The 20,655-nt window shown below is 56.2% G+C and overlaps 3 protein-coding genes across 4 annotated transcripts in view; all 3 read right to left on the bottom strand.

The window, feature by feature from the left end:
• Positions 1-556: 556 nt before the first annotated feature.
• LOC135269456 (C-terminal-binding protein 1-like) lies at positions 557-6,537 on the bottom strand. Its single transcript, XM_064363418.1, has 7 exons — positions 6,529-6,537; positions 6,317-6,382; positions 5,979-6,227; positions 4,497-4,627; positions 3,644-3,771; positions 1,345-1,462; positions 557-848 (listed from the first exon to the last, which is right to left on the bottom strand). Exons 1-7 carry the CDS (start codon positions 6,535-6,537, stop codon positions 665-667), a joined length of 885 nt encoding a protein of 294 aa, XP_064219488.1. The 3' UTR covers positions 557-664.
• A 7,180-nt stretch (positions 6,538-13,717) lies between these two features.
• Positions 13,718-14,261, bottom strand: LOC135269455 (protein FAM83H-like; the record flags this gene model as incomplete). Its single annotated transcript, XM_064363413.1, has 1 exon — positions 13,718-14,261. A coding segment is annotated over one exon (366 nt), but the record flags the coding sequence as incomplete, so codon positions are not given.
• Positions 14,262-15,350: 1,089 nt separating this feature from the next.
• The window catches only part of LOC135270127 (cyclin-Y-like protein 2), a 40,259-nt gene continuing 34,954 nt past the window's right edge, over positions 15,351-20,655 (bottom strand). For both annotated transcript variants that reach the window (XR_010338378.1, XM_064365379.1), the window contains 4 exons: positions 20,117-20,236; positions 19,039-19,205; positions 16,790-16,952; positions 15,351-16,599 (listed from right to left, as the gene is read on the bottom strand). Coding sequence is in view for 1 of the 2 variants with exons in the window: in XM_064365379.1 (XP_064221449.1) it covers positions 16,489-16,599; positions 16,790-16,952; positions 19,039-19,205; positions 20,117-20,236 (561 nt within the window). In the remaining variant the exon portion in view is untranslated. The remainder of the gene's footprint in view (positions 16,600-16,789; positions 16,953-19,038; positions 19,206-20,116; positions 20,237-20,655) is intronic.

Genomic DNA, 20,655 nt, shown 5'->3' with positions numbered 1-20,655 from the left:
CCACCCTCCGCGTCCCCAGGACAGACGTTGACGGGCAGCGGGCGTGCCGGGCACTGCACGAGCTTCTCCTCCCGGAGCTGCTTCGTGATGCCGTCTTCATTTGGAACAAGGGGGTTCATGCCAAAATTAGGAAAAACAGCCTTTGTTTTGTTTTTCTAAATTATCTAAAAATAAGACAAGCAGGTAGAAAAAACAATGCACTGTGTGGCATAAAAAGAAAACGGGAAGGATTCATTGTCCTGAGAAGTTTGCCAACTGCCTCATCCGGGGCACGTTCCAACATACAAAAGGAAAAAATAACCTCAAGTCCATTTCCGAATGCCCCCGCAGGTTTTCTTTTTGTCGACAGCTAAGCAAACAGATCCTTTGTAATGTTCTAAAAACTGTACACAGACAAGAACGTTCATGGGAGAATAACTACTGACTTCTTCTGCTTAACGAGGAACGCGAAGGACACAGGACAGAGAGCCCACGGGACGGACGACGACAACCCACACGGGCCCGGCGCTGCCCACCCGCCTCCAGCGCCGCCCACCCGCCTCCAGCACCGCCCGACAGTCTCTGCGGCGCCAGGGCCGCCACGCAGGCACCTCCTCTGCACACTCTGGTCCGAGGGGCTTCCGGCCCTCCGCCCAGGCGCCGAGGCTGGAGAGCTCCTCCCGGGCTACAACTGGTCACTCGCATGGTCTCGATCCGCCTCGGGCTTGACAGTTTGGCCAGGAGAAGGGGCGTGGGGCGGGTGGGCCACAGGGGGCAGACCGTGGGACAGGGACATGGCGCTGGGCACGATGCCTTCCACAGCAGCTGGGATGCCAGTGGGGGCCACACCCACCACGCCGGGAGGGTACCTGCTGGGAGAGGGTCCAGCCGTGGGGCCCACCTGTAGGCAACCTGGCCAGGCCCCGCCTGCCCTCACAGTGGCAGCGGCACCGAGGGGGCATCTCTGGGAGGACCAGCAGTCAGGGTGAGGGTCCTTGCCTCTGCACGGACGCTCCTGCCCACGGGAGCTACTTCTCAGGGCAGGGGAGGGGAGCCCGGGTGTCTCCAGGCAACTGGAACATGAGGTCCTCACCTCACCCAAAGCCCCCTGCTCCCGTAGACCCCGTTCCCACACAGGCCTCTGCCCAGCAGTCCCCTGTCCACTGGGCCCTGAAGGCCACCCAGCCCAGGCTCCTTCCAAGGGGCCCTGGTTCTTGTGGGACTTTTGGGTGAGGTGGGCACCAATTCTACCCAGATCCTCGAGCTCAGCAGACACACCGCCCTTCCTGCCAGAGGCTGTGCTGGGATCCAGGGGAAGCCGCCCACCCTCATGGAGGCTGTTAAGTGCCCAGTGGGCCTGCTCACCTGTAGGCGGCCCCATTGAGCTCAGGGTGCACAACCGCGGGGTCCATGCTGGCCCAGTGGGTGGCGGCCGTCAGATGGTCCTTGTTGACACAGTTCTTCAGGCTGTCTGGGATCCGGCCTGGGAGACGCAGGAGGGAGGAACAGCTGTGGCTCTGAGGGGACCCCAGGAGCGTGGCCCACTGGGTTGAGGACATGAACTGCAGAGCTCTCGGCAGTGTGCTCCTGCCCTCAGCCCTGGGGCTCCCCAGGCACAGCTGGGTACTGTCAGGGGCCAGCACCCTCACAGCGTGGGCAACCCCCAGCCCAGAGCAAGTGCCCAGCTTGCTGAGGGGCCTGTCTGCTCAGCCCAGGAACTTCCCAGAGCAGCTCACAGGCCCCAACCGGCAGGTCTTGTGTGTAGGACATGGCTCCAGGGCTCAGCCTGACTTTGGCCTCAGAGGCCCTTGCTGGGGCCTGGTGAGAGCAATGAGAACCACGGCCCTGAGCTGGCAGAACACGAGCCCGGATGCCGGGCAGATGTGGGCCCACGAGCACCTGGGGCTGGCAGGAAGGGTGCCCCCAGGCTACAGGTGGGCGCAGGGCCTGACGGAGCCACCCGTGCGCCCACCTGTGATGGCTCTGCAGAGCTCCCCAGGCCTGACCGAGCCGCCCCCGCGCCCACCTCTGATGGCTCTGCGATCTCCCCCAGGCCTGACCGAGCCGCCCCCGCCCCAACCTCTGATGGCTCTGCGATCTCCCCCAGGCCTGACCGAGCCGATCCCGCGCCCACCTCTGATGGCTCTGCAGAGCTCCCCAGGCCTTACCGAGCCGCCCCCGCACCCACCTCTGATGGCTCTGCAGAGCTCCCCAGGCCTGACCGAGCCGCCCCCGCACCCACCTCTGATGGCTCTGCAGAGCTCCCCAGGCCTGACCGAGCCGCCCCCACGCCCACCTCTGATGGCTCTGCGATCTCCCCCAGGCCTGACCGAGCCGCCCCCGCGCCCACCTGTGATGGCTCTGCAGAGCTCCCCAGGCCTGACCGAGCCGCCCCCGCACCCACCTCTGATGGCTCTGCGATCTCCCCCAGGCCTGACCGAGCCGCCCTCGCCCCAACCTCTGATGGCTCTGCAGAGCTCCCCAGGCCTGACCGAGCCGCCCCCGCACCCACCTCTGATGGCTCTGCGATCTCCCCCAGGCCTGACCGAGCCGCCCCGGCCCCAACCTGTGATGGCTCTGCGATCTCCCCCAGGCCTGACCGAGCCGCCCCTGCGCCCACCTGTGATGGCTCTGCAGAGCTCCCCAGGCCTCACCGAGCCGCCCTGGCCCCAACCTGTGATGGCTCTGCGATCTCCCCCAGGCCTGACCGAGCCGCTCCCGCCCCCGCGCCCACCTCTGATGGCTCTGCAGAGCTCCCCAGGCCTGACCGAGCAGCCCCCGCGCCCACCTGTGATGGCTCTGCAGAGCTCCCCAGGCCTGACCGAGCAGCCCCCGCGCCCACCTGTGATGGCTCTGCAGAGCTCCCCAGGCCTGACCGAGCAGCCCCCGCGCCCACCTGTGATGGCTCTGCAGAGCTCCCCAGGCCTGACCGAGCAGCCCCCGCGCCCACCTGTGATGGCTCTGCAGAGCTCCCCAGGCCTGACCGAGCCGCCCCTGCGCCCACCTGTGATGGCTCTGCAGAGCTCCCCAGGCCTGACCGAGCCGCCGCCGCGCCCACCTCTGATGGCTCTGCGATCTCCCCCAGGCCTGACCGAGCCGCCCCGGCCCCAACCTGTGATGGCTCTGCAGAGCTCCCCAGGCCTGACCGAGCCGCTCCCGCCCCCGCGTCCACCTCTGATGGCTCTGTGATCTCCCCCAAGCCTGACCAAGCCGCCCCTGCGCCCACCTGTGATGGCTCTGCAGAGTTCCCCAGGCCTGACCGAGCCGCCCCTGCGCCCACCTCTGATGGCTCTGCGATCTCCCCCAGGCCTGACCGAGCCGCCCCTGTGCCCACCTGTGATGGCTCTGCAGAGCTCCCCAGGCCTGACCAAGCCGCCCCTGCACCCACCTGTGATGGCTCTGCAGAGCTCCCCAGGCCTGACCAAGCCGCCCCTGCGCCCACCTGTGATGGCTCTGCAGAGCTCCCCAGGCCTGACCGAGCCGCCCCTGCACCCACCTCTGATGGCTCTGAGATCTCCCCCAGGCCTGACCGAGCCGATCCCGCCCCCGCGCCCACCTGTGATGGCTCTGCAGAGCTCCCCAGGCCTGACCGAGCCGCCCCCGCGCCCACCTGTGATGGCTCTGCAGAGCTCCCCAGGCCTGACCGAGCCGCCCCCGCGCCCACCTGTGATGGCTCTGCGGATCTCCCGTGCCGCCTCCTCTCGCATCTCGATGGATGCCTGCTCGCTGTACCATGCGGCGTGGGGGGTGCAGATGAGGTTGGGTGCGTCCTTCAGGGGGCCCTGGCTAAAGCTGGGAACAACACCGGCATGGTCAGTGCAGCCCGAGTGTTGCGCCCGCGTTTCGGGGGGAGGTGGCTGGGCAATGGACCCCCTGTGGGAGGGCTCTGCCTGGAAAGCAGGCCCCACAGCCTCCAATCTGCTGGACAGGTGGGCTGAACACAAGGGCACAGCCTGGGACAGTGAGACCCACTGGGGGCTCCTGACAGCGGTGGGATTTAATCTCCAAGCCCTCAGGGGAGCAGCCTTGATGGGGGGACATGCTGGCCTGGCCCCTCTCCACCGAAGGGTCTGTGGGTCCCACAGGCTGATCCTGCTCCTGCCGACGGTATCTTCTCCTGCAACTAACATCCAGCCCAGGGGCTGCCTGGGGTCCCAGGGGCTGCCTGGGGTCCCAGGGCGCCGTCTGCAGGTCTGGATGTGACCCCGTGGCTCCATGGCCAGGGCCGTCGGGGACCACTCACAGACGTTGGAGCCTCACGCTCTCCTGGCTGGTTGGGAGCCCTACCCAAAGAGAGGCTGCAGAGGACGACCAGTGCCTCCCAGCACTGAGGCGAGGCAGGCCTGGAGCCCATGGCTCCATCCTCACCACAGAGCGGATGGCAAACTCCCCCAGTGCCAGCTAGCAAGAGGCTGAGCACAGACAAGTGCCTGGCCTGGCAGAGGCGCCGTCTGGAGGCCAAGGCCAGCAGGAAGGTGGGCAGGGAAGAGCAGGGGCGGCACCAGCCATGGGGGCACCTGAAGGGTTCCGACTCGTGCACGTCCAGGGCCGCACCGCGGATCCGGCCCTCCTTCAGGGCCTGGGCCAGCGCCTTCTCGTCCACCAGGCCACCCCGAGCCGTGTTCACCAGGAAGGCCCCTTGTCTCATCTGGAAGACATAGGGACAAGGATAGGCTCAGTCAGGGATCTGTGCAGGGTGGGCGACCAGGGAAGCAAGGGTGGCGGTGCGCCCTGTCAGGTGGGGGAGCCCGTGGCCCCTTCCCAGCCCAGGCCCACCTTGGGCTCAGCAGGGCTCTCGGACTGAAGGCCCTGGGCATTTGGCACTGTGGCCTTGGCAGGCTGGCTGGGACTCGGGCCTTAGAGACCTGCACAGCCCCACACCTCCTAGAGAGCTTGACCCTCCTGTCCAAGCCGAGCTGAGGACTGGGCGGGGCTCCGGCCTTGGCCCCTGTGGTACTCTCTTTCTGGGTCCCCTCTAGCCCAGCCTCCAATGTCCAGGGCCGTCTGCTCTGAGACATGGTTCTCGACTCCAGCCCCAGCTGGGGCCTGCAGCAGAGCGTGCTGTCTTCGGAACAGGCTCGTGTTTCATGTGCTTTTGCAAAAGGCTTTTGGAGAGGCTCCTCCTTGGCTTTGCAGCCAGGGCTTTCTGCATCCCCCCATTTCAACAAAGCCAGCCCCCCAGCCACGGCGCTTGGCTGGCAGCCGTGCAGGTCACAGTGGCTCCTCTGGGGAGCTGCTGCCCATTACAGCCTCACACCCAAGATCCTCAGAGACAACAGGGCTCTGACCAGTGTCCACGTGCCACACCCTGTCCACTAGAAGGCTCTGTGAACAAAGAAAGGGGAGGCGGGCACCTGGCCTCATCCTCCTTGCAGCTACAGGGGTCTGGGCAGACGGCTGACACGAGGCCCGACAGGCGTGTACACACATGCACACATAAACCAGCACATACAAACGTGCAGACATATGTGCACCCACGCACATGTGCCCGCGTACACACACACCAACACACACACACAACCCCCTGGAAGGCCTGGAGCCATCGGGAGCCAGCCGCCCCCAACTCCACCCACTCCAGGGAAGCGCAGTGCTGAGGCAGAGGCCCACCTGAGCACAGCCCTTTCCAGCTGCAGACATGCAACCTGAACCTGGCGGCACAGCACGGAAGCCACGACGGCCGACCCAAGGCCCCCAGGTAGCTGCGTCTGTCCCCGCTGTGCGAGCAACAAGGACTTCATGGGAATCTGGTACTCAACGGTCTGTGGTTTTGTCTCATATGGAGAGTGTTTTAGGTATTCTGAGTAGAACTCGGAACATGGAGAAAGCTGTCTGTGCAGACGGGGCTCACTCCAGCAGGGCCGGCGGACACCGCGGTGTGGCTCGAGGGGGGCAGGGTCTTGCCCGGGTGCAGGTGGCAGCTGGGAGGGACCCACCCGACGCCCCCGCTGTCCCTCACGCCGGCCCCGCCGGAAGGCAGTCCCGCACCCCGGCCCGCGCACCTGCTTGACGGTGAAGTCGTTGATGAGGTGGTGGTTGTGCTCGTTGAGGCCGCAGTGCAGCGTCACACAGTCGCTGTGGAACAGCAGGTCCTGCAGGGTGCTCACGCGCTGCAGCCCCAGCGCCCGCTCCACGCCGTCTGACAGGTAGGGGTCGTAGAAGAGCACGTTGAAGCCGAAGGCCTTGGCTCGCAGGGCCACCGCCTGCCCTACACGACCTGGTGGCGTCAAAATGCAGCATGAGACCCTTGCTCACCCGTGGCCAGGAGGCCAGCCCCCACAGCCAGGGTCAGAGTGGCCTCTGTGCCTCAGTTTGACCGTCTGTCTGCCAAGGATGACACCTTGGGCGCCCGCACCCGCTCCACACAGGACGTCTGCTTCCAACGCGCCCGCTGCCAAGGCGGAGGCTGTGCACAGGGTGGAAAGGGGTGAGCTAGCCCCTGGGCCCACACCACCTGTCAGCCATGCCACCCCCACTGCAGCCTGTCCACAGGACGCAACGTGAACCACTCCGTGTCAAACGGACCGGTCAGCAGGTGTCCACCCAGCCCACATGCGCCATGTGTGCCCAGGCCCCTTCGAAGGTCTGCTTTCGGGTCCACCCATCAGTGTCTCCGGCACCTCAATTCCAGCAACAGCTCGGTGGAGACAGCAAATGGGGCAGGAGGGAACCTTCCAGACCAGGGTGGCCCCGCTGGGGTTACGTCCTGTCCTGGTCGTGTGGAGATGCAGAGAAAGCCACCCGGGCAGACATGCCTGCCTGTCCCCCAGCCCTGCTGTGGGCCCTTCACACCCACTGCCCGCCCCCACCGCAGCAGTCCAAGGCTGGCGCGGGTCCCAGCACGGGAGCCTCAGAGCGAAGGCCACCGAGTCTGCCTGGGGCTGGCTCTGCCCTAGGGAAGGGTCTGCAGGGTGCACGCACCCACTGTGAGCCAACAGTGCAGGCGCAGACTCAGAAGCCCAGACACAGCTGTAAGGACACGGGACCCCAGCTCCTGTATCGCGTAGGAGGGAACTGCTGCAAAGGAAGGAAGCGGGGTGGGTGCCGGGGCAGGCGGGAGAGTGGACGCAGTTTCAAAGGCGGCGGCCAGGGCAGGTCTCCCTGGGAAGGCCAAGCTTGCTAGAGACATGAGGGGACAGGAAGGAAGCCGGAGAGCTGGAACAGCGTGTGCGAGGGGCCCGCGGCGGCCTGAGGGCCACGGAGACCAGACTGCCAGGCAGACAGGGCAGCCGACCGAGTCCAAACGCCCAGGGGAACAGGAGTGGGGGAGGCTGGGAGGCCAGTCAGAAGAGCTGAGGACCACCTCAACACACTACATCCTAGAAAGAGAGGCGCCTGTTCTAGAAGGAACACGGTGGTTCCAGCAAAAGCTCTTTAAACATGCTCAGAGATGACAGCAAGTGTGGATGTAAGCAGCAGAAAGATGGAGGGTTCCAGAAGATACATGGCAACTCCTTAAAAAGCCACATAGAAACCCAGTCCAGGGAGGGCTCAGCAGGGCGGAGGAGAAGCAGGACTGCGAGGGTTGGAGCCACAGCCGGAGCACCGGGTCCAGGGAGGTGGGCTCGGCGGAGCGGAGGTGGGTGCAGGATTCTGAGGGTGGGAAATGGCCTGAGTCCCCAGGGAGCTCCTCAGGAGTAGGAACAGACCCCGCCCATCAAACCCCCTAGCAGGGATCCCATTGAGTGGGCAGGAAAAGGAGGGGAGAGGGCCTCCCCCAGCGCAGAAGGCAGAAGAGACGTGGCTTCCCGCTGCGCTCAACGGAAAGCCCCGGGGAGTCGGGCTGCCGGTGGTGAGAACCAGCCCGAGCCCCAGCCCAGCGCTCCCGCGCCTGACACGGGACAGCAGCGGCTGTTCTGGACAAGACGATTCTTTGCCTTAGTCTCTGCTATTCTGGCTTATGATAGGAACCGTGATGACACAGGTGAAGCGGCAGCAAGATGTGGCTTCTCATTAGAACGAGACGCTAGAAGCGGACGAACCCACAGATGACCGAGGCTGGAATCAGCCAGCAAAGGCTCTTAAATAACTACTCTAAACGTGCTCGGAAATGACAGCAAGTGTGATGTAAACAGCAGAAAGATGGAGGATAAAGAACCACATAGAAATTCCAGAACTAAACATCCTCTCTGAAACAGAACTCCCTGGATGAAACGAACAGCGAAAAGTTTCGGGAGCTTGAAGGCAGGGCTCAAAGTCAGCAGACGGCGCCAAACAAAAACAGACAGAAAAGATTTAAAATGTTTTAAAGAACAGGCTATGGTGGCTCACGCCTGTAATCCCAGCACTTTGGGAGGCCAAAGCGGGCGGATCACATAAGATCAGGGGTTCAAGACCAGCCTGGCCAACATGGTGAAACCCATTTGTAATAGCATTACAAATGCCAAATGCCAAACAATAAACTGAATGAACTCCGTGGAATCCTTCTACTGATGATGACAGAATGCTGTTAAGAAAAGTTAAAATAAACAGAGCGATGTCATATTTGTGTCCTGAAGATTCCGTATCGTTAGGAAGTCAGCATTCCCAAAACTGGTATTAAGGACTCAACAAAATGAAAATTGAACAGCTGATTGCAGATGGGAATGGAAACGCACAGCAGGACCTAAAACAGCCAAGACCCTGGAGAAAAGCATGGCGGAGGAACATGGCCTGCCAGACCTCCAGGCTCACTGCTGTGTGGACGGCGTGGCACGGGGGACAGGGAACGCCGCCTGTCAGACCTCGAGGCTCACTGCCGTGTGGACGGCGTGGCACGGGGGACAGGGAACACCGCCTGCCAGACCTCCAGGCTCACTGCTGTGTGGACGGCGTGGCACGGGAGACAGGGAACGCCGCCTGCCAGACCTCCAGGCTCACTGCCGTGTGCACGGCGTGGCACGGGGGACAGGGAACGCCGCCTGCCAGACCTCCAGGCTCACTGCCGTGTGCACGGCATGGCACGGGGGACAGGGAACGCCGCCTGCCAGACCTCGAGGCTCACTGCCGTGTGCACGGCGTGGCACGGGGGACAGGGAACGCCGCCTGTCAGACCTCCAGGCTCACTGCCGTGTGCACGGCGTGGCACGGGGGACAGGGAACACCGCCTGCCAGACCTCGAGGCTCACTGCCGTGTGCACGGCGTGGCACGGGGGACAGGGAACGCCGCCTGCCAGACCTCGAGGCTCACTGCCATGTGCACGGCGTGGCACAGGGGACAGGTAACACCGCCTGCCAGACCTCCAGGCTCACTGCCGTGTGGACAGTGTGGCACGAGGGACAGGGAATGCCGCCTGCCAGACCTCCAGGCTCACTGCCGTGTGGACAGTGTGGCACGGGGGACAGGGAACACCGCCTGCCAGACCTCCAGGCTCACTGCCGTGTGGACAGTGTGGTGTGGGAGATAGGGAAGAGAAACAGGTCAACGGAACAGAAGTGTCCAGGCGGACCCACTCACATGTCACCAGCTGCCTTTCCACAGACAAGCCAATGGGAAGGAGGCCCCACATGTGCTGCAGTGACCTGCCATCCTGGGAAAGGGCGGATCGCAACCCCAGCCTCACATCACGCGTGAGTGGCAACCCAGAAGACTCTGGACCCAGAGGTCAAAGCTTCCAGAAGAAAATACAGAGCACCTGCATGACCCTGGGGTAAGCGAGATTCCTCAGAACACAAAAGACAGTCACCTAAAAATCAACACGTGATATACTGGGCTTCATCAGAATTGAAAACGTTCTCATCGCAGAGACCCCAAGAAAGTGAAAAGTCAAGCTGTGACCTGAGATACTGGGAAATATTTAAAAACAAACATTTTGAAATTATGAAAGTATCCACGGTGCGTATCGATCTGACAAGACTGACACAGACCACATGAGGGCTTCGTAAGCAACACGGAAAAGACCACGGCAGAAATTGCAAAGAAAGCTGTGAAGGGCTCTGTGCTTTGCAACACAGGCACTGCCGGTGGCCAGTAGGCAGGAGAAGGTGCTCGGCCTCCTTGGCTATCAGGAAACTGCAAGTTAAGATGAAAATACCACGAAATGCCTGCTGGAGTGGCTAGAATCACACAGACCACAACGCGGAGTGCTGGCGAGGACGCAGCTGCCTGAGCGAGAAGCCACGTCCTGCTCTGGGACGCAAAAATTCCACTCCGAGGAACAAACCCAAGAGAAATGTGCTCACAGAAGTTTTGTTTGTGATATTCTAGCCACAAACTTAGAAAATCCATCACCGAGAGTCTGGACAAGTGAATAATGCTGGGTCCGTGTGATGGAACTGTCATCAGGAAGGAACCGCTGGGTCATGCAAAAACACAGACAAGACCCAGGTCACCACCCCGACCAATAGGAGGCGGGCACCTCAGCAGAGCTGGGGAAGGCCCGTGCTCTAGAAAGCGGGACCCGGGTCATCACGGGGCAACTGCGGTGGAAGGGGACCTCAGGGGGCTGCGTGGTGTAGGAGCCTGCTCTGCAGACGGACTGGGGGGGTTCTTGGGTGTCAGTGTGTGCCACGTTTCCCTGTGTGTACGTAAGATACTGCATTTTTCAGAAGGGAGGGAGGGAGAGGACCAGAAAGAGACGTACGTCCTGGCACCAGAGCCTCGCAGAGCAGAGGAAGCGGCCGCCCCTCGCCTATCCGAGTGGCGCCAACACCGAGCCACACGCTGCCCAGGGCTTCAGCCTTCCTGAAGTCACCACAAGAGTGGATTCCACGCTGAGAACCACCTAGACACAGGCGTGCACAGCGGAGGGCAGATGGGGGCATGCAGACCCTGGGAGGGCCTGAGCGGCTGGTGACCAGCGCTGGCCCCGCCTAGAGCACGAGGCGCTCCCGAGGAGGGCGGGGATGGGGCTCAGGGACAAAGGCAAGGGGCTGGGTGCGGGCTGCAGGTGCTCCGTGGTCAAAGGTGCCAGGCAGGCAGCCGGGGTGGGGTGGGGGTCCCTGTCCACGTGGTGGAGGCTGCAGCATCAGGGAGCTTGTGTCCCTAGAGGACAGAGCCACTCTCCTCAGCTCCTGAGGCCAAGGGAGCTCTGACCTGGCCTGGGTCACCACGAGAGCACCACGGCAGAGGGGGCTGCGCCGAGAGAGAGGGAAGCAGCCGCATCCCAGGACAGACCCCAGCGGCTCTAGGGGCACCTGCCTGAGGGCCCACAGGATGGCCTGGGCCAGTGCAGGGGAGAACGCCCACGGCAAACCCCCCAACCTGCCAGGTCCACCCTGCACTCCCCAGGGTGCCAGGACCCACCCCGCAGTCCCTAGCAACACTCCTCAGGTCAGGCCTGGGTGGGGGCCTCAGCAGGCGGGGTCCCTCAAGGAAAAGGGTGGCCACAGCTCTGCCCTCTGAGGCACCCCGACCAGGCGCTCCAACCGCCACTCAGCGTGGGGCCGTGGGAGGGGCAGGTTGGGCCGAGCTCCACGCTCAGCCTAGGCAGGTGCCACCCTCAGGCCTCAGAGTGGCCACGGGAAGGGCCTGGGGCCTTCAGGGCTGGGACCACAGACCCTGACCCCAGGAGAGAAAGGACAGAACTCCAAAGGCAGCACACCCGGCTGCTCTCACCAGGGGAACTACAGACACCCCCGCCACACACAGACACAGCCCACGCCCTCCCAAACCCCTAGTCCCTCTTTCACCCCAGGTGAGGCGTCAGACCTGTGGCTGCGGGGCAGACGGCACCCTGCAGGCAAGGGACACACGAGGCCCCTTGTCCCATGGGCTTGCTCTGGAGACAGCCCAGGCACTGACCCTGCACAGGGTTGGCATGCAGCTCAAGGAGCCCTGACCTCCTGGCCCCTCCCGGCCTCTGCCCACACCTTGGCTGCCTCTCCTCCATACACGCGTGCCGTGGCCGTGACATGGGCGGAGCCGCCCAGGCCTCAGACGAGCAGAGGTGTAGAGACAGGCACCTCAGGGCTCCAGGGTCCTCACAGGCTCCAGCTAGCCTGGGGTCCTGGTGGGGGCACCAGCAAGGCCATGAGAGTTGTGTCCAGGAAGAGACAAACGTGTTCCACGCACATCTGCAAGCCAACCTCTCCCACTAGCTGAGGTATGTTATCCTCACCAAGACCACCCAACATGTCCCTGTTCCCCACACGCTGGTGGGATAAGGACAGCGGTCAGCAGGGGTGGGCTGTCTGGATGTTTGGGAAGCGGGGGGCCGGCTGGTCAAGGGGAGTCCCTGGTCCTCACATCCCCATGGGGCCTTCTGGGGAGACAGTTACCTGGGCCACAGTGTCCAGGGGGTCTTCAGAAAAGGGACCCCCCCACCCACCCTCTCCATGAACTCTCTAAGGGAGCATCTTCCCAGCCCACACCTGGGCCCAGGCCAGATCCTCCTCCCTCCTTTACGGGGCTCCCCACACCTGCCCTCTCCCAGCTCCCTTCCTTCGAGACATGACTCTACTCCCAGAATCTCTCTCACACACACACACACACACACACACACACACGCCTACTGGTCTGAGCTCAACCCAGGCCTGGCTGTGTGGGGCCTGCTGCGCACCGGGCCCAGGACAGGCGGCTGCAGAGTGAGCAGGCAGATGAAGAGTGAGGGACCACGGGGTCAAACCACTCCACGGGACCAGGGCCAGCACCAGGCCCAGCACCAGGCCCTGAGAACAGGCGTGGGGTGGGGGCGGTGTCTGCTGGACACCGGGAGGGCAGAGATCACTCCCACCTGCAGGGGTGCCCAGGACCTGTCTCTACAGCTGGGATCAGCCTTGGCTGCACCTTGTCCCCTGCCCTCACCTGGCCCCACACCTGTCAAGGACCAGCACCCCACCATCCAGCCCTTCTGGTGTCCGGGCTGGGCCTGTGCAGGGGACGCTCATGAGGCTGGGGCCACAGGTTGTCCGTCCGGACTGTTTTATTGCGCCGCAAAGCCCAGTGCCCCCTCCCCACTCTCACCCGGTGCTGGCCAGAGCCTTGCTGGAGGAGACGGCAGACCTGCCAAGGCAGCCCCTGGGGCTTCCCTGTGCCCCTTTCCAGCGGTCTGCCGTGTCCAGCTTCCTCGCCACTCCAAGGGGCATCCTTCCCGTCCGGCTCCACCCCTCCCTTGCAAACTGCCTGCAGCCAGCCCAGTCTTCCCCACAGCAAGAGCACAGACCTCTGAGAAAGATGCTGGGAGGCAGTGAGCGGGAGAATCCAGGTAGGACAGGAAATGCAGCCCTGAGGATGGAGGAGACCCTGAGAGGGAGGGAGGGAGGGAGGGAGGGATGGAGGGGAGCCCTGAGAGCAGGAGGCCCTGAGGAGGAAAGGGGCCCCAGAGAATGGGGAGTTGAGGCACAGAGGTGGGGCCCTTGAAAGAGGACAGGGGACTCAGCGGGGCACGGAGGCTCACACCTGTAATCCCCCCATGTTGGGAGGCTGAGGCGGGCAGATCACTTGAGGTCAGGAGTTGGAGACCAGCCTGGCAAACATGGTGAAACCCTGTCTCTACTAAAAATAGAAAAATTAGCAGGGCATGGTAGCAGGCACCTGTAATCCCAACTACTTGGGAAGCTGAGGCACGCGAGTCACTTGAACCTGGGAGGCAGAAGTTGCAGTGAGCCAAGATGGCGCCACTGCACTCCAGTTTGGGTTTCAAAAAAAAAAAAAAATGGCGTGGGGTACTGAAGCACAGAGATGGCGGAGCCAGACGCTCCGCCATGCAAGGCTGACGGTGTAGAGATGAAGACGCTGAGCAGAGAAGGGGCTGAGGGAAGAAAGGCACTGGTGGCGAGGGGCTGGAGCCCCAGTACTGGGGAGGCCAGGGGCACAGATGGCGGCTGCCGGGTGAGCCCCAATAGGAGCCGAGCTGTGGCGCACTCAGCCACGCCCCAAGCAGCCGTGGCCTGGCAGCACCGCTCAAGCACAGGAGGAGTGCTCTCCTTGCTCCGTGGGGGCCCCGGGTGGCCGTGGCAGCAATTCGGTCACCCTGGCCCGGGCTGCTGGGCCAGGAGACTCATTTCTTGCCTTTGAACGTGCCCAGAATCTTGGGCACAAACTTGCCCACCTTGCTGTCCCCGGTGCCCTCCTCCACCGGGCCCTCCCCAGCCCCGGAGCTGCTGGCCTCCTCTTTCTTGCAGAAGACCTCGAAGCGGCTGTACACGCGCTTCTCCTTGCGCATGCTCTCCATGCGGCGCAGCAACCGATCGCGCTCCTCCGCGCTGGCCGGCAGCGTGCGGCTGAGCCGGCCTTGGGTCCCCAGGCTGTCCGAGCGGAAGATGGCCGAACACTTGTCCTTGTCGGACATATCTGGGGCCAGGCCGCTAGCAGGCGGTGGACGGCCGAGCTCGGGGCTGCTGTGGTGGAGTTCCAGCAAATTTGATCAAACTCACTGCTTACGTTTACAGGACTAAAGGAAAATGTAAGGTACTTAAATTTTATACTTCCAGAGAAGCCAAAATATCCATCAGACAATAAACAGGTCATTTAGCTATTATTTCCATAATGACAAATAATTTATTAAGGAATCATATTATTAACACTTCCAGGAATGTTGAGTTTTATCTCATAGAATTTAACATTAAGACATGCAGATAACAGGATACAAAATAGATTTTTCCACTATCACAAATACTCCACCATACGGAAAAGAGGAACTAATTTTCTTTTCATAAATCACTAATTTGTCTACCACAATTTCTTGTGGAAATGAATTTATTTCTCTGTAGCTACAAAGAAAAATCTCACCCAGTAATATTCCTGAAACTAAGCCCTGAGATTCTGCTTGAAATCATCCACAAAAAATATCGACCTCAGGTACTTATTACACATTTTTAGGAGAAGAACAAATAAAACTAAGATTTTTTTTTTTTTTTTTTTTGGGTATATTTAGTAGAGGTGGGGTTTCACTCTATTATTAGCCAGGATGATCTCGATCTCCTGTGGAGACCATCCTGGTCAACATGGTGAAACCCCGTCTCTACTAAAAATACAAAAAATTAGCTGGGCACGGTGGCGCGTGCCTGTAATCCCAGCTACTGAGCAGGCTGAGGCAGGAGAACTGCCTGAACCCAGGAGGCGGAGGTTGCGGTGAGCGGAGATCGCGCCATTGCACTCCAGCCTCGGTAATGAGAGAGAAACTCCGTCTCAAAAAAAAAAAAAAAAAGAAAGAAAGACCAATTCACTTTTTCTTTCTTTCTTTCTTTTTTTTTTTTTTTTTTTTGAGAAGGAGTTTCGCTCTCGTTACCCAGGCTGGAGTGCAATGGCGCAATCTCGGCTCACCGCAACCTCCGCCTCCTGGGTTCAGGCAATTCTCCTGCCTCAGCCTCCGCCTCCTGATTAGCTGGGATTACAGGCAGGCGCCACCGTGCCCAGCTAATTTTTATATTTTTAGTAGAGACGGGGTTTCACCATGTTGACCAGGATGGTTTCGATCTCTTGACCTCGTGATCCACCCACCTCGGCCTCCCAATTTATGTTTTTTTGATAATATTTTCCCATCTTCCAAGCTTTATCAATAAAATTCATTGTATACTTAATAAAAATGCAAGTTGAAATAAGAAAATAAATCTTTTCAAGGTGACACAGCCAAGAGTGACACTCCTGGCTGGAATAACACGCCTGACTCCAGTGTAAGTCAGGACATCCTATTGTGGGGATCCTCTCACCCCTATTCTGCTCACCGAAGTACTCGATAACCACCTTCTTGAGAGACGCTGCGCTGTGCCCCCAGGTGTGCCTCAGGGCATTTTACTTTGCAGGGCCTCGCACAATCTTGCTAGGGAATACATTTTCATTGTCTTTGGGGAGTTTTTCTCCCTTTCCAATACTGAAAAAAACCAGATGGTCGGAATTGTTTCTGTCTTTCCCCTAAATATAGGCATTTAATTTGGCTGCCAGCAGTGTGTCTCCAAGAAATGGAAACTGGGGTTAGAGAAAGAAAATCTTAAGGCCACAAAGATTTAGCTTTTTAGATAAAGGGTAAAGCAGATTTATAATCACCTACCGGTAATAATGTAAAGGTTCAAGTTAATTGTCTACAAATAAAATAGCACTGGCTCAGATATGGAAGTTCTGGATTTAACAGGACAGTGCCTCCACTGCATGGGACAGGTACTACACACATACGAACATCATAAAGACTACCGAACGCCTGCATTTCAACTACTGACTTAGGATGAGCCTCATTTGGCTCGGTGACAAATGCACCTGACCAAACTCATATCGTCACTAAATCTCTCATCTACATTCTATCTATTCTGTAGATACAAAGCCCCAAAATGTACATACTGTACATACAGCTGGTACCGACATGAAGGCCCATTGCTTTTTCTTTTCTTTTGGGGGCAGAAGGAGCCTTCACTTTGGAGTGGTTTCTAAAACACGGTTTACATTAAAAGGGACCGAAGAGTGTAAGAGTGTGTTGTTGCCCTGACAAGGTCCCATTCTTTACTAGGAAGTAGAATCTTAGTTGTCCTTGAGTTCACTTGAATTGAGGTGTTTCTTCTTTTGAAAATATTAAGTTTTCCAGTTCTTTGGCAGGAGAGGTGATATGTTCCTGCCTTTTTTGATGAGGGGTTCAGATGTTACACTACCCCTCATTTCTTCATTCAGCAGAGGATGGCCTTAGCGCGCTGAAGACCAATTAAGTCATCAGCACTGAAAGACCTAATTTTCTTAGCAGTATAGAAGACTTTGTCTTGTTCTAGCCTTGAAAAAGCCTAAGAATGTCAAATAGAAAAGAGGTACAATTTTAAAAAGGGTTCCAAACTTTTAAGGTTAATAAGCTCTTCAGTATGTTAGTTATTTTTGAAGCTTTCCGTTTTTCTAATCACTACTTAAGATGACCTGGTCACAGATGCTGGCATTGGTGTTTGACTGAAAACCCACTTAGTAACTTCGTAGCCTTACCCCCAGCTTCCATGCTCTTTCTCTCTCAAGAAGGTAAACTGGCAAACGCAGGCCACGCTTGTGTGCCAAGGCACGAAGATCGAAGTAGCATCCGACATGAATGCTGCCAGGAACGCTGATATTACGATCAATTAGCTCCACGAAGTGCCTTTCCAACTCATTCCTGGGGAAGGAGAAACAACAAAACCAACAAGAGACAATGTCAGTTCACTGGGCCATCTTCAAAAACATTATTCTCACGTAAGAACTGTGGTAAAGCCATCCCATGCTCTAGTTTATTAGAATGCATCAAAGAACTGACACTGGACAGAACCCTATTGATCAAAGAAATACAAGAAAGGGTGCAACTTTCCCAGCATTCCTTGAAAACTTAGAAATAACTTATACTGGAAAAGAAACTTGAATGTAAAAAACATGTTAATAAACTAGACTTTCCCACGTGCTTTCAAAGACATATTCAAATGTAACATGGAGAAAAACAACGTAATCTTAAGAAACATAGCCTTCAGTTTTTTCATTTCTTTGAAAACATGAAAGGACTCAATGGAGTAAAACCCTTATAAATACAAACATGTGGTAAGGTCTTCAGCTGTTACAGTTCCACATGAAGATAAGAACTCATTTCTGAAATAAAACCTATGAATGTATAGCATGTAGAAATGCCTTCATTTACGTGATATTTGCCCAAGACTCATGATAACACGCACTGCAGATACACCTTATAAATATAAGAAAGCATATAGGACTGGAACCCTAGTCGAATACCAAATACAGAGAAGTTTTCAGTTTTAAGAACTTCTTCAACGTTTATGTGAAAACTTCCCCTAGAGGGAAATCCTATCAATGTTTGTAAATTGGAAAGCCTGATGCAAAATGATTCTTGTATAGTCTTCAAAAATGAACATAAGTAAATGTTATACTACTTCTATTTTGTTTCTCAGTGATTCTTCATTGGAAAGGGTCATTGTACTTACTTCTGCTGCTTTTGCAAGAAAACATTTTGGTTACAGTTTTGTAGATACTCTTTAAAAAAGATTACTATATGAATTTAATAGGCAGTTTTGTGTTGTTGTTGCTGTTGTCAGTTAGTAAAATTTTTCTCTATTTAAAAATATCACACTGAGCTACTACAATCGCTCCAAATTCTGTTTGGAAACAAATACAGCCTATGCACGTGGATTCCTATGCACGTGTCCAAACAGGGCACAGCTGCTTGCGGTCCATTCTGCATCTAGCACAAGTTTGGGATGAGGAGAGAGGTGACAGCCTCCTCTGCACTCCTACAGCTGAACTTGGGGCTCATTCCTGAGGGTTCCATTGCACAACTCAGACTCCATGCTCACTCCCAAGGCACCACAATAGTGATCAGATGACAGAAATGATGGATGCCATTTATTACCTGTCGCTATTATGGGACAGAAATACTCTTTACATTTCGAATGGAAGAAAGATCAGAGCGAGACATCTTGGCTAAACTAAACTCATTTCATGAAAGTACTTGTCATGGGCCTGGAGTGAGACTGAGAGCCCTCCCAAGTGCTGCTGTGGTTGCATGAGTACCCCAGGAACCTCCTGAATGTGGCGAGCATCGGGTGATGCTCCAGCAACGTTTCTCAGACTGCCTGAGGGGAGCACTGGAACTTCTAACTCATCAGCCCAATGATGCAACACTCTGAAGAGGGACGGGACAGGGGCACAGGGATCTGAGGCTATTCTGTATCTCAAGGTTTCCAGAAAACAGATCTTCAGATAAAAGCAGGGAGAACACCAGCAAAAGCAAGTACACAATGTATGACTCGGGGTGAAGCTATACATTTTCCCCAGTCCACAGGCCCCAGACCTGTCAATGGCCAAACAATTATTTCAAAGGCCAGACATGTGCTCCTTACAAAGAGACTGGAACTTGCAGACAGCTTGTAAAAAGCCGTAAGGATATCTACTGTACTATTATGTTCTGGCAGCACACTAGTAAGATATTTGCCAAAAACATTCAACAGAAAAATACTTTTCCATTTATGAGATTATTTACAACAGCAATTTACCAAGACCTACCAATGAACAGTGAAAAATATGAATGGTTGTTCTAAAGCTGGGGAGAAAAGAGTATGTGGCATTCATGTCATTCATGTCCGTTCTTATTATCTGCACAATGTAACCTTTAAAAATATTTCTTAAAGTGCTTAAGTTTATGGGAGCAAATAAAGTACTCAAAAATGGTTAGAAAGTTCACCAAAACCATACAAACTCACATATCTTCAACTGTCATGTTCTCAAAGAGCCTGCAGTAGTGCTCATGGCACACAGCCACGTCGTGCCCAACCCTGATGGCAAGAAGAGTGGCTCCGAAGACTATCCTCTTCCAGTTGGTTGGACAAATGTTGATATCAGCATCATTTACAAGTCTTTCGATGTACACCTGCAAAACAGAGGACCGGCCTGTGACTTAGCTGGGTTGACGTGTCGTGATAAGAACTCTTGTGAAAAACCAGAATACTTCTTTGGTTTTGACCATAAAGTAAGTGCCTTTTATTCTTACGTTCTACAAAGGCTTTGCTTGACCAGGCCAAGCAAGGGACCATATCACGATCATACATCAAATATTTCTGCTACCTACTCTGCCCAGCAGGGGTAGATTAGGCACATCCAAGGAACAATGAATTGAAGGCAGCAGCTCTCAATCACGACATGCATCAGAATTGCCTGGGGATACAGCGTGGGACTCAGCTTAGATGTAGGCATCTATTCCTGCCCATCAACCAGACGGTTTTGCTACTACTCCCCATTCTAAGCCCTCCACATGCCTTGGATGTGTGCGTACTGTGTGCATGTGTGCACTCAAGTGTGGGAGGAGAAATCAGAAATCCTTCCTGCTGCCTTTCATAGCAATTGTTCTGTGATGAGAAAAGCAATGGCAACATTTTAAGCCATGATGATGACTCAACTCCAATAGTGTATTTGCTTTCATACGTTTTTCTTAAAGTTCTGAGATAATTTCAGAAACCCACCTTTATTTAAAAACAGGACCATGCCACCCTGTTTACAAGATCAATTTAGTTTGTTTCCTTTCTTTTTTTTTTTTGGAGATGGAGTCTCTCTCTGTCACCCAGGCTGGAATACAGTGGCTTGATCTCTGGTCAAGGCAAACTCTGCCTCCTGAGTTGAAGCAATTCTCCTGCCTCAGCCTCCTGAGTACCTGGGACTACAGGGGCATGTCAGCAAGCCTGGCTAATTTTTGTATTTTTAGTAGAGACAGGGTTTAACCATGTTGGCCAGTCTGCTCTACAAGACCAATTTCTAAAGATGCTTTATAAACCGAAAATAGCTCACCAAACTTCTGATTGCCAAGTCAGCTGTTAGCCTGTTGACTTTAAATAGAGAACGAAGAAATGTGAAAATCAACTTGCGTCCAGGATTATACTGAAAGTAGACCTCCGGAAGCTGTTCTTGCTGAAAGAAGAAAAAATGCAACATAAGTATCCAGTGAAGAAAAAACCTAAAGTGCTCTTAAAACAGCAGTGTTCCCATTTGTGTCCATCGTATCACAGTAATTTTGATTAGTGAGATGTCTTTTAGATTTTACAATATGAACAGTGGAATCTTAAAATACCATAATGATTTAATACTCATCAGCATTCACCAAAAGATAATATGAGCTTAGCCTCAGGAAATTATGGTTCTTTTTTACTCTTTCCCCCACATGATTCCATCCAAATGTAAGTTACTTTTAGGCTTTAATGTCTTACTGACCATATGTCATTCTTCTCAGCAATAAACTGAGAAAACACAGTTTCCTGTAACCATGAGGCTCTAAGCCTACGCTGTTAAATACAATAATTACTAGCCACATGTGGCTACTATGTACCTGA

Source organism: Aotus nancymaae, unplaced genomic scaffold (genome assembly GCF_030222135.1).
Source record: "Aotus nancymaae isolate 86718 unplaced genomic scaffold, 86718_ANA_hifiasm-v0.15.2.pri h1tg000006l, whole genome shotgun sequence".
In the NCBI taxonomy this organism is placed as follows: Eukaryota; Metazoa; Chordata; class Mammalia; order Primates; family Aotidae; genus Aotus; species Aotus nancymaae.
The sequence above is the reverse complement of the archived record's forward strand: the minus strand, read 5'-3'. Positions and strand labels throughout refer to the sequence as shown.